Here is a 13,813-nt window from a genome sequence, read left to right on the forward strand (position 1 = left end):
AAAATAATAATAATTAAAATTTAAAAAAAAAAAAAAAATTAAAAAATTAGTAAACACGCAGCTCCTCTAGCGGCGAGTTTGAGAACTATAATCGGAGGGACGTTCGATTACTGTTGGTAGGAGGATGCTTAAAAATTTAATAATTTAATTGATTTGTTACTAAAATTAGAATAAAAATAGCTTCCGGGTGGTTAATAGTATCGTTTTGATTCATTTAATAGATAATTAAGGCGGTTTCTGTGTGTTTAAATCGTGTAAACGTGGAGGAAAAGAGTAAATGTTAGGCTAATAAGGCATGCACGCGGTAGGAGTTACTTTTAGGTAATTGCCTGTATTTTTATACATAGACAAATTAACTAAAAGTAACTTTTACCGAATTGTTTTGTTTTGTATGTGGAATGTATTGTTTTCTGTATAGAAGTGTTTCTAGTGTTATGTTTAATACTTATTATTTTGTTTTATAATGAAAAATTTGTTTTTTAATTATAGAGACAGCTATTAAAAGGATATAATTGGTTGAAAATCAAACTTGACCATATGATACAAGGGAAAAGAAAATCATAGAAATAAAGGTTTGGAATGTTTTTCTTTGTGGTGGTGTCTTTTTACTTGTTTAAAATGGAGGTAAAATTGAAGTTCTGAATGAGGTGGTTGGGACCCTATCAGAGCTGTAGACCATACCCATAGTAGCAAAAAAGTCACAGGAACCGTATTTCTATACGGGGCTGGGGAGTCTGCGGAATAGTGTTACCACCCGTCCGGTTTTCACCCAGACAGTTCGGGAATTGACTCACTGTTCGGGTGAACTATTAATTTTGTCCGGGAATTTCGTAGAAATAGTGAATTATGAAGAAACAAAGTTCTTGCGAATATTTTTACAAATTTACACTATTTTAACAGTGAAAGAACTCACACTCACTGAAATTCATCTGCAATTCTGTCATGTTAGTCTGTTTATGCCGATGTGTGGCTTGCAACCTGTCGACCTTTTTTTTTCTCTTGTACTTTATTGTACACATCTCCAATAGAGCTAAGTTATCTGTACCTATTCTTTTTTTTCTCTTGTACTTTAGATACTCTTGTTTTTTTCTCATACTCCAATAGAGCTAAGTTATCTGTACCTGTTCTTTCTTAATTTAGGTTACTTACGTTACTCCTACGCAAGTCCTAGTCTCTAACTGTAACTGATTTAGAACTGGCATGCACGTTATTCTTTGCATTGTAAAATGGCATTGTGCATGCATCAGGAACTTCTGTTTGAACAAACCCGACCTGCCATCTGGGTCAGTGATTTTGAAAAGGTGGCAACACTACTGTGGAAAGATAAATGATTCCAGACTCTAAGTCAGTATTTTTTAAAACCGACTCCAACTGTCCATTTCTGCCTCTACCTGTGACCCTTCGTGAGATGTGGCTCCCTGAAATCGGCTACTTCTGGGTTACATGTGATTGGGAAGTCTTCTTGCTCTGCTAAGTCTATTGCATTTAACTAATTGACCTGGGCATCTATGACAACTTTGAATAGCCCATTCGACTTTTGTGGAGTATTCAATATTACATAGTTTTAGGAGTGTGTGGGGCTCACTCCATGAGGGTGCCAAGGTGTGGGTAACAGCGAGCACTGAAGCAGAGAATGAAGAATAGGTGGTATACTGGTTCATGGTAAAAACTGACCTTTAGGGGTGAATATCTCACAGTGTCACATGTGCAGGTATGGTTCCATTGATTTCTTTGCTCATATTGGAAGTCTGTAACTATGGGGTGGTGGCAAATCCCTCATTCAGAGTTTGCATCTTACCTATTTTGATCATTGGTTATATGTACAAAATAATTTGGGAATAGTCTACAGCTCTAATAAAGTCCCAATTGCCTCTTTCAGAGTTGCAATTTTACAAAAATGGATACATGTCAAGAGAATACATTTTGGAATATGATTGGCTTTTTTAGTTACTATAATTTATATCCACTTAGTTTTGTGTAAAACTGCACGAGAGGGTGCTAGTTGTCAAGAAATTTTTCAAACTTCCTGTTTTGAGTGGGTGTTTAGTAGAATGTAATGGAGGTAATATTTGTTTGAAAGCAGGAAACGTAATTCACGACACATTGTAAAAAATGCCACTATAAAAGGACTAGAAATTACTGTGTGGCAGTAAGGTCAAGTATGTTTAGTGTTATTACAAAAAATTGTAATATAAGTAGCAGCAAGTGATAAGTTTATAGCAATATGGCATGGCTCTCACAAAGCAAAACCATGCACAGATGATAAATAGAATCTCACTCTTGCAGATATCTGGTACTTACTTTTATCATGGTTTGATGTTCTTACTTTAAATTGCATTCATGCATTAGCTCTTTAGCTCATTTTTAGTATGGATAGGATCAGGGCCTTTCAGAGAAAATGCAAGGCCCGGGGCAACTAATATTTTAGAGGCCCTTCAAAATTTTAAATAAAATTGTGGACAAGAAAATAAAGTCAATGGTATTTAATATTTTTGGATTATTACGTTTAATTATTTTACAGAAGCTTTGCACATTTTAACATTAGCAAATTCGCTGATTATTTCAGAATAGTCTAAAATACATGCTATCTGGTAATTTATGTTGAGTGTTGCTAGTCCATTTAATCGTTCCTGACACATTGTCAATCACAGGTAGTTTTTAATTCTTTTCAGAACACTAAATGATCTCTCACCTTCTGCTATATTCACAGGCAAGGTTAAAAAAAATTTGAAGCACAATCGTTATATTGGGAAATATGTTTACAAATCCCATGTCGATAATTTCCTTAAGTAATTATGCTTAATTTAAAATTGGATTTGTAAATATGCTTCAGCAGTATTAGTTCTACAATTTTGTCACTTATTTCATTTTTATATTTCTCTAGCAATAATTTTGCCTTTGAAACTGTATTCTCTTGATCCATTTCATTAAATTTCCATAAAACTTCAAAAAATTACAAATTGAAGAAATTGCTTGAAATCGACACAAGTCCATCTATTATTGAATTGATAATTTTGTTAAAAATGTTTAAATGAAAATATTCTTCAGCAGATTTTGGTCTTTTAATTGACAATTTACTTCAAATTTTGGAGTGATTTCATTTTGGTTGCAATTTTTTTATTTTACATTCAGAAGGATTTCAGAGGGATTACAAGGAATTTAAGAAAGACCTATGTATTCTGTTATTGTATTACTGGCACCAGACACTGAAAAGGCTTTATTGTCCAGCTAGGGGTCTTTTAGTTTGATTATAAATTTCATATCTGCATTAGCTATGGACAGTTGAGGCAAAAAGTGTGTTCTCTATTAAAAATTGGAAAAGTTTTTCTCAAAAATTTTTTTGGGGAATTTAACTGTAAAACTAAGGCTGTTCTACGAGCCGTGACATCACTTTGCCTCTCTTATATTTTTGTCTAACATGTTCAGTTGGCCCAGGGCAGATGTCCCCCCCCCTCTGAGAGGCCCTGGGTAGGATATATATACTGTATATGTTATGTAACTTCTTCAAATATATATATACTGTTCCAATAGAGCTAAGTTATCTGTACCTGTTCTTTCTTAATTTAGGTTACTTAAGTTATTCCTATGCAAGTCCCTAGTCCCTAACTGTAACTGATTTAGAACTGGCATGCACGTTATTCTTTGCATTGTAAAATGGCATTGTGCATGCATCAGGAACTTCTGTTTGAACAAACCCGACCTGCCATCTGGGTCAGTGATTTTGAAAAGGTGGCAACACTACTGTGGAAAGANAGGCCCTGGGTAGGATATATATACTGTATATGTTATGTAACTTCTTCAAATATATATATACTGTATAAAGTATATTTGATATATATATTAAATACAGTATATATCAAATGTGCTTTCTTTAGCATATATGCATAAGAAGACAATGATTGAAGTTTCCATACAGAGAAATTAATTAATTCAATCAGCAATTATTAAATCACTGAAATAGAAATAATAAACTTTATCGTCACTCCATTTTCTTTCTAATCTTTCAAATGAAAGGGAACATTATGACAAACATATCTTGCAAACATATCTTGCCGGAGATTTCGCTCATTTGCATCTACATGATGACGAAATAGTTTTAAACTCTGTTCAGACTGTACTTTTCCTTTTAGTATGCCATGCCATGTGTTTTACTGTGTACCACCGTATTTCATGTACTTTTTCACTTGCTAAATAATTATAATAGTCAAATGATTTGTAATTTTTAAACAATTGCTTTGTATAATAGCAGGTTCTTTCCACAAAATAATTGTGAAAATTGAGCTATTTTATTGTATCTCTGCTAAAGAGATTGTGTAGTTCAACATTTAAGAGATTAGGCCACTCCAGGACAAATTGCTTAAGCTTTCCTTCATATCCAGCTTTAGCCTCATCATCCAAAGTAAAATAATAACTCATAATTATTTATTTTAATTTTATAACTGTTTTGGTTTTTAAAATATTAAGATGATTTCAACATGTTAAATGAGCAAGGTAAAAACAAACACTGCACACTGCTAGCAAGAAGTGACAGAGGTTCCACCACTCCCATGATGCTTTGGGCTTCGTTTGTTGTTTTACATAGGTGAATACATATTAGGGACTGTCTATTATGATTGTAATTATTGTATTTATAAAATGATCAAAACTTTTGTAGTTAACAAAATAACTGTTGTTTTACTGTATGGAAATAGTTACTTCAATAGTTAAATTTAAAATGTTAATTTTATTTCAGATGTACTAAATGGATGATGATGATGATTTCGATATATCTGAACCTATTGAAGGAGCTAATACCAACAATTTTCAGGTAATACTATTGCAAATCTGAGTACCGGTATATAATTTTGATAAATAAAAGATACCTTTCTGGCCATTAGAAAAATGAACTACATGTATTTTTATGTAAAATAAAACTGTAATTCATTTTTCTAATGACCAATGAAATTTCTTACTATCATGAGGGTTCTGGAATTTTTTCATTATATAGGTTCTCCTCTACTTATGAACAGGTTAGGTTCCTGAGGTTTTATCATGAGTCGAAATGTTCATAAGTAGAAAACTAAGCTAGAAAGTACATTTGTACACAGAATAACTACATATTGTTAGTGTTTGATCCTTCAGTGTACTTAATAGAATACATTATGCTTGTTTACCCACTCACTATTGCTTAATAGCAGGTGTTTCAGATGAAGTTTTTTCACCTAATGGACTTAATTTTATAATGTCAAGTTTAGTTTCCATAGTAACAGAGTCACACTTCTTTCATTTATCTCCACTGCTAAATTTACTATTGTTTTGGACTAATTGTAAAAATTTATACAAATTGCAAACAATAATGAAAAACATTGTTACTCCAGTGCCACTTCAAAAACAGTGATGTAAAATCATAATTCACACAAAAACAAAAAATGACAATATGTAATAGAAATAATTACACGCTAATTATTTATTAAAAATTTATTATTTATTACTCACAAGCCTGACTTCAACACTACCCCGCAAGTAGCAAGAGAACTTCAGAATTTGTGCAAAATTTAAATTTTAATGTACAGTCAAATTATTCATAAGCTCGGACATTTGTAAGTAGGAGAACACCTGTAGTTTGGAAATCCAGATTCTCAAAGTTTTATTGATGAATTGGGATGAGATGATTCAATCAGTGTGAATGGCAACATTTCTTGCAGATTATGTTTAAATGTAATAAACAAAAATATAATATTAACAATAGATTATTTGATTGAAAAAATAATAGATTATTTTTTTATTGAAATAATTTGAAATATCTCAAATGATTAACTTGTCTCCATTTTGATACTTTTTAACATAAAGAAAAAATTGCAGAAATCTGTCTGTCTGCACTTAAAATTCCATACCAAAAAATTCTTCTTACCCTACAAATGTTTTTATCTACAGAGGAATAATTTTGTCCCTATTGAGAAACACTGCATTAGATAGATAGGCAGTGCTGTAAAAACAATAGCTAATTAAACAAGTTATTTCAATAAGGTATTTTGATTTACAATAATAAATCAAAACACCTTATTGTACTGTACTTTACCTATTGTGGTATATACATGTGTATTATATAATGTAAAAATTATGGAAGCTTCATCCCTGCTTTCTTTACCCACTTCAAAAATTTCCTCATGAGTCACTGATTCCTGATGCCACTGCTTCTAATTTTTTATGATAGAAAAAATTTGTCACGATTTTAAGCTAAATATTTTATATGTGTATATCAGTGATGGGCAACTTCTTATGGACATGGGCTAGAAGGGAAGCCCACTCTGTGGGTTTACAGTGGGCCACTGTGATGTTCATGACTCATATAAAATGCACACATTTATTTCTTCCTACATGAGATTACATGTTAAAATTTTTAATTAATGTTAAAAATATGCTTTTTAAATATTGTGTATAATCTATATACAGAAGTAATTTTATTTTTTTAAAAATATTAAGAATATAAAAGAGAATAGTTTAAAGAAACACAAAAGATAATGAAGAAAAATAGCATTCGGTACAAAGTTCTTAATTACAATGATACACAAATGCCAATAAATGAAATAATAATTTCTCTCTGTTTACAAATGAAATTATTTTACTTATAAATCAATAATGTTTTTAAGTTTAGTTGCAAGAATAATATAAAAATGTGCATGTTTATAACATTTAAAACATTCTTAAAGATTAATGTAAAAATAAAAGAACTAATAAAATATTGCTGGATTCTTTACTTTTTAGTTATTTAAAATTAAAATTAATTTAATTACAATAGAATTCACTTGCTGTAATCACTTCAGGACTTGCCTCTGTTGATGATATTAACTGACTGATGACACATTAAGCAGAATAAGTAAATAAGACTACAGTTACTGGTTTTCTTGACTCTGATATTATTAAAAGGACATGTTAAAACAATTTAAACATGTATAACTTAAGATTTATTAATTATCATAATTATTAATTAATAGTTGAGGTAAAAAGTGCTAGCAATTTAAACTACTATGCTGCAAGCAAGTAATGACTTAAATGATTAATGTTTAAAACATTGTCTGAAACTGACAATGATAACTAATAATGATTGAATGTTATCAACTGCTTGCTGAGGCTAATTATGTGTAAAGACGGTTTAAAAAATACATATTTACCTGAAAATAACTATAATTAAACTCAAAAATGTATTTTAGCATGGGTATTTTGAGCTCTATTAATTATGATAACATTAGACGACTGAGAACAATAAGTGGATATTATCACATTTATTAATATCTGAAATAAATAAATGTAAAAAAATTATTTTAACATATTAAAAATAGTATATTATTTAGGATTTGGATGATTTGGAAGACGATCTTTTTGGAAGTGCCTTGAAAAAAAAGTTAACTTCGAAATTTACTTCGTCATCACAATCTGCCGCATCGCCAAAGCATAAGCCTGTAATTTCTGATGGTAAAAATCTTTTATTTACACTATTTATTCATATATAAACTCTTTGATATTTCAAAATTTATTAAAAATTAAATAAAATTTAGTTATATAAATGCTTTATAATAGAACATTTTAATAATAAAATATGAAACTTCACTTATGAATAAATTTAAATAATAAACTTGAACAATGTAGAGTGTCTGTTTTATTCTTAACATACAACAGATTTATATATTTTATTTATTGTTGTGTAATAACATCAAAAATTATTGGTATAATCAAAAATTATTCTCTATACAAAGTATCCAGTTAACCATCCATCCAGGAGAAAAAAATCTTTCTGGCATTGTGTGAATGTATGCATATGGTGCATATTTGTTCCATTGCTAAAATAACTGAAGGGAATCAGTTTAAGACAATTTAGTATAACATAAAAATAATCTCTGACTGTAAAGGATAAAGAGAACTTGTTCAAAATGATTGCCTTCGGCATCAATACAAAAACAGATGGTCGATTGTGGCATTATGGATGATGTAGCATTTCTGGTGTCAGTTTCACATGTCCATCATGTATGTTGTCTTTAGTTTTTTTACATCATATGGCACTGTTGGGTTTGCATCATACACTAGTGCTTTCAAGTGACCCCCATGGGAAAAATTCCAGATGGATCAAATCTGGGGAACATGCTGGCCTTGAAACTGTGCCATGTTCATTGTTCTGTGAACCTCTGTCACACATGTGTCTGAAAACGAGGTAGCTTGTCATCACGCCAGTACTAAACCTTATGTAGTTTCATTAATGGCAAGTTATCAAGTCAGAAGTTGTTTTATTTATTTGTCGAAACTGTGTCTTCTTCTTCTTGTTACTTCTAATTCTATGTCACAACTTGGTGCATTTATTGACACTTGGCAAATAATTTCATCATCCACTTTTAATTCATACAGATACGCGTTTCGGGCTTTCGCCCCTCTTCAGTCTGTTACATCAATAGGTTGTGACTTGTGTATACAGTATCAGTCAGGCACCTTCTGTACATCCCACTCCCCTCCCCTCTTCTCCTGACTTGATGGCCTCCCCGCATGCCTGGTAACTTGTAACGTGTCACTTCCCCGAGTGCTGCATACAGCCTCGCCTGCGACTGTATAAACATTCTATTTTAATAATTGTAGCCAGTTTTTATAAATGTCAATGCTTAGGTTCTTGTTAATATTATTTTTGTCTGTAGTAATTTCGTAGCTTTCCTTGAATTTTCTTTTGTACCAATTTTTTTCTTTGTGTACTATTATTGCATCATTCTTATCTATTTTGCAGTTGTGGGTCATGCAATGTTTGTAAAAAACAGAGTTGATTTTATTATACTTCAGGTCTGCGATGTGTTCTTTTTAATCTTGTTTCTAATTTTCGTTTTGTTTCTCCAATGTATACTTTTGGCGGTTCGCATGTGCAAGGTATTTTATAGACAACTTTGGTAGTGTTGTATTTGTCTGGTTGTTTATTTATGTCGGGTTCAGCCTTCTGGATTCTTTTTTGCAAGTTGTTATAGGTTGGGCTAGCTTTATATTTATTTTATCAAAACTTTTGTTTACCTGTTCAAAGAAGCCACGAATGTAGGGGAAGGGTATGTATCTTTACTGTGTTTTTATCTCTGTTTTGTTTATTTTCCAGCCTTTTGTTGTTCATTTTTCTTTCCCAGTTAGTATTTGTTTTGGGTAGGCGTTTAATAGGAATTTAGTTTGCAGTTTGTTGAGGTGTTTTTTCTTCTGTAGTCAGCTTGTTCTGTTCTCGATCTTTTTATACTCCATGATGAATATGTTTCCTTTTATGTACTGCGGAATGTTTGAATTGTAGTTTAACACTTTCCCGATCTCGCATGGTTTTGTGTATGGCTCGAATTCAATCTTGTTTGCTTTCCTGATTATTTTAATGTCGAGGTAATTTATTTCCGTGTTTGCCTACCTTGAATTTGATGTTATCGTNCTTTTATGTACTGCGGAATGTTTGAATTGTAGTTTAACACTTTCCCGATCTCGCATGGTTTTGTGTATGGCTCGAATTCAATCTTGTTTGCTTTCCTGATTATTTTAATGTCGAGGTAATTTATTTCCGTGTTTGCCTACCTTGAATTTGATGTTATCGTTTAATTTGTTTATTTTTTCTTCTATTTCTTCAAATTTTATTATTTCTTGGTCATATAGTATAATAATGTCATCCACATATCGTTTATAGAACGCTATGCCTGTATCGTATGAATTAAAAGTGGATGATGAAATTATTTGCCAAGTGTCGATAAATGTAACAAGAAGTCAGAAGTTGTTTGTCCACTGTCATGTTTAAGATGTTCCGATATTGGTCACTATTCAGGGTTCCATCAATGAAAGTAGGACGAAGAAGCTGCTTACCCCAGTTCTTGCACTGAAAAATTTGCTTGGTATGAAGTATGTCATGTGTATTGTAGAGCATGCATTGTTCAGTGGTGCATACTGTGATGTCTGTATACTCCATTCCAGCAAAAGTGTCTTTTCAGTCATAAAATATGCCAGTCGTAGTTCACCATGTTGTAAATTGAATATCTTGTTGCATCACTCAAATTACTGTGTGGAAACCTCTGCATGTTATGCCGGTTGCAAATAGCAGCAGAATGATGCATGTCATAATGGTGTAATAATATCTAGTGTGATCATGCCCACCACAGTCTGCAACCTAACCTAACCTAACCTAACCTAACCATTGCTGGAAAGATCTCTTTTGCTGCTGTATGGATGTTTAAATGTGCATCCAATATATCTGTTATAATAACCACAAAATTTGACAATTATATTTTAGCTTGAAAGAGTTTTTTTATTATTCAAATTAAATATTTCAAGAAATTGCATATTTTTCTGTTTTCTTATGTTTAGAAATTCTGTTAAATTCTGTTAAATTCACTAAAATCTAATTCCTTTCATTACTTTATTGTATTACATTTAAATATTTTCTGTATCCTCAAGTCATCTTTCAGCATTTGTTTAGCAATTAATTAGTTCATTGTCTGTTTAATTTGCAAGAGAATGGATTTAGTTCTGAAATCCTGTTTTATTAGAAACTTAATCATCACTACAGAATGAAACCATATTGTCATACAGAAGATGCCAATTTATTTTACCAAAATGAAAACTTATTCAGTGATTTCTTGTTTTATCACATAATACACATTTACAAAGTTTGATCAAAAATTACCTGGGCTATGCACATAGCTTTATAGTTAATAAATGTGTAAAATTACTGACATCATATGATCATCAGTTGCAAGTTGACTGCGTATTGAAATAGCTGTTTCTGTGATTCAATTTTTCTTTCTCCCAGCAATTTTTATGATGGAATCAATTGAAGGGTAGCACATCTGTGTGAAATTTTATTTTAAGCTTAGAAAGACTGGGACAGAAACACAGAAGTGGTTCCATTGGATTCTTGCTTTTTTGCATAAGTAGATGACAATGTATCATATTAATGCATCATTTCACTTTTCCTTTCTGGTTTCACCATGTTTGACAAAGAACAAGGTTGTTCTGTCAGTCCCCTCCCACCATACCTCTTGCAGATTGGCCTAGCATGTTCTTTTCATTCCCAAACTGGAGAGCTTGTTAAAAATGCAATTACAAACTGTAGAAGAGAAGAAAATTCGGAAGAAGATCTATGACCAATTCCAAAATGTAACTACAACGAATGCTTCCATAAGTAAAAATTATATTGGCAGTGGTTTGTAATTTCTATGGGGGATTATTTCAAAGGTGACTTTTTTAACATAGAATAATTTTTTTATAAGTAATAACTTTATGATGCTGGTCAAGATATTGTTTGATTATACCTTGTAACTGAAATATATAAACTGATATAATACATTTTATTTCAACTCACAACAGGTGTGTTTGCTCTTTGCTTTCAAACTAAAAACAATGATGATACTTTGCACAATAAAACATTTCTAATGTAATTAACTTCATTCAAATAATGTTTATTTACTTAAAAAGGTGCCATCTCGAGAGATTAAGAACATACTGAGAATCTTATTGTGCACGCTTATGATGTCTAATAACTGGAATTTAATTTAATTTAATTATAAAATCTTTAATTTCTTTATAATTGTGTAATTGTATTTATTTAAGTTTAATTTAACAATAATATTTTTTTAAATGCATATTTACTTATGAAGTGATAGCATTTAATCAAGGAATGTTTTAAAAAGTCTGTAATAAAAATTACAAGTTTAAGTTAAATTTTTGATGATTTATTTATGCTTTGGTTTTACTCAGAAGAAATCCACTGTTTACTTTATTTTCTCAGAATTTGACGAAGACGATCCTTTAGCTGGATTATTATCTGACGAAGATGAAGATAAACCGAAAACGCCTTTGACAAAGAAAAGATCCGTACCATCAACACCTGATAAGAGAGGTAATTGTAATTATATATTGAAGATTTTGAGAACTCCTACGAGCACTGAGAGGGTTTTTACTTTTCAAGCCCATTGTAGATTTGGCCAGGCCCACTTGGGCAGTTGTGTGGTGAGGTAAGGAGCTCGATATATCTGGGAAAAACTCCATTGTAGGCCTGGCCAAACCCATAATGGGCTTGCTAAAAGATAGGGCCTTCTTAATGACCAGAGTAGAAAGAGTTAAATAATAATAATTATGTTGCACATAAGCCCTTCCAACAATATTTATCATTGGCAGAAGTTTAAATTCAAGAACAGAGCATCTTAGCTAAGACAGAAATTTATTTCCAATTGTTTTAATCTGCTCTAGATTTTACACTTTGTTTGGAATTTTATGTGGAATTTTTCGGCATTTTGAACTGATTTTAGACTCTAATAGATGCTTGCTTTGGATCATAAATTTGTCTTAGTTAAAATGCATGCTCTGGAAATTTAAACCTTCATCTATAATAAAGATTGTTGGAACCTGCTTGCATGCAACCTTATTAAGAAATTGATGGAAGAGAAGTGCTATAAATGCTCGAAATGCATATCGTCATAAAAATTAAATAAAATCATTGTATCGGTCACACAATGGTCTTGCCTTCTAGAATAACAAATAAACAAAAGTTTATGTATTTTGCCAATTTATTTTTAAATCTTCTATATTATAACAACTTTACATACCATAATACGTAAATGTAAGTATAAAAACAACTCATAAATATATATTTTTACATGTATTATTTTGTGTTTTGACATACCAAATATGATGTCATTTTAGGAAATGCGGCAGGCGACACACAAAAAGATTTCCAGTCGAAAAAGGCAGACACAATTCTAGACAAAAAAGATGCTGGAATTAAAAAACAAGAAACCGTCCAGCCAAAGAAAAAGGGCATATTTGACGATGATCTAGACGTTTTAGAAAATTTAGGTTTGAGCGGTTCAACTCAGAAAAAGAATGTGGCCGAAAAGAAACCGCAGCCGTCTACAAAAGAAAGTTCTTTCATGAAAGATCTTCTGGGAAATAAAAGCGAAGAAAAACAAGAGAAGCCAAAAACAACAGAATTTAAGTTAGATGAAAAATACAAAATGAAAACTCAAGGTAGAATAAATTTGACCAATTGTATTAATGTAAATGGTTTTAGTAACTTTTAATGTCTTTGACAAACATTTGATTGCACATAGAAATTTTAAGTATTGTATTTTCCTTTACATTGTTATTGTCCTTTAATTAAGAATATTCTTATTTATAAATTGTATTTTATTACATAAAATATGGTTTAAATTACAGGTAATCTATTTCTAATTTTTTTATATTAGACTATAAGAACTGAATTATCCATGAATATTTTGAAAATTTTATTAAAATAGAGTTTTTTGAATTCCTTGTAATAACAAAACTTCATAAATGACTTACACCTTACATTCAACAATTAATACTTAAATACTTCTCATGTAATTTATTCATTACTTAGGGTTTAATTAAATTGAGAAATAACCATTTGGAGTGCATTTTTCAAAGGTAATTTTGTCATTTCCTGACGATTAAATGAGTTATTCACACAAGTATTTAGTGCTTATAAAGAAATTTTATTTTGTTTTCTATTTAAAAATTCCATAAATAATTTGTTAGCTTTATTGTTTGTTTAAATATTAAAGTGAAGATTTTTATCATCATTGGTTTTTTAAAGTGAAATGTGTAGTACTTTAACCTTTCAACAGTGGACTAATTGAGTATGGTTCTACCCCCAGTAGTGGAGAATAAACGTGGGAAATTTTTAAAGTATTTTTCCATGCATTTTTTTTCTATTTACAAAATCTTTTTCTGAAACAGTAAAGTCTAGTAAAGTGGTGTCTTTTTTATTGTTACATAATTCATTTTTTATGTAAATTTTTTTTTTTGCGGTAGTTTTAGGCTAGTTTTT

At 30.9% G+C, this 13,813-nt stretch overlaps 1 protein-coding gene across 2 annotated transcripts in view; it reads left to right on the forward strand.

The window, feature by feature from the left end:
- The window catches only part of LOC111630997 (fas-binding factor 1 homolog), a 22,092-nt gene continuing 8,279 nt past the window's right edge, over nt 1–13,813 (forward strand). Inside the window, exons 1-6 of one of the 2 annotated variants that reach the window (XM_023375180.1) lie at nt 1–116; nt 490–572; nt 4,733–4,807; nt 7,332–7,452; nt 11,753–11,863; nt 12,667–12,990. In XM_023375180.1, the coding sequence (XP_023230948.1) occupies nt 4,742–4,807; nt 7,332–7,452; nt 11,753–11,863; nt 12,667–12,990 (622 nt within the window). In that variant the 5' untranslated portion in view covers nt 1–116; nt 490–572; nt 4,733–4,741. Of the gene's footprint in view, nt 117–142; nt 322–489; nt 573–4,732; nt 4,808–7,331; nt 7,453–11,752; nt 11,864–12,666; nt 12,991–13,813 lie in introns of those variants that run through there. The other variant, XM_023375188.1, reaches the window with a different exon arrangement.

Source organism: Centruroides sculpturatus, unplaced genomic scaffold (assembly GCF_000671375.1).
Source record: "Centruroides sculpturatus isolate CEXI.00-Female unplaced genomic scaffold, Cexi_2.0 scaffold20, whole genome shotgun sequence".
Taxonomy (NCBI): domain Eukaryota; kingdom Metazoa; phylum Arthropoda; class Arachnida; order Scorpiones; family Buthidae; genus Centruroides; species Centruroides sculpturatus.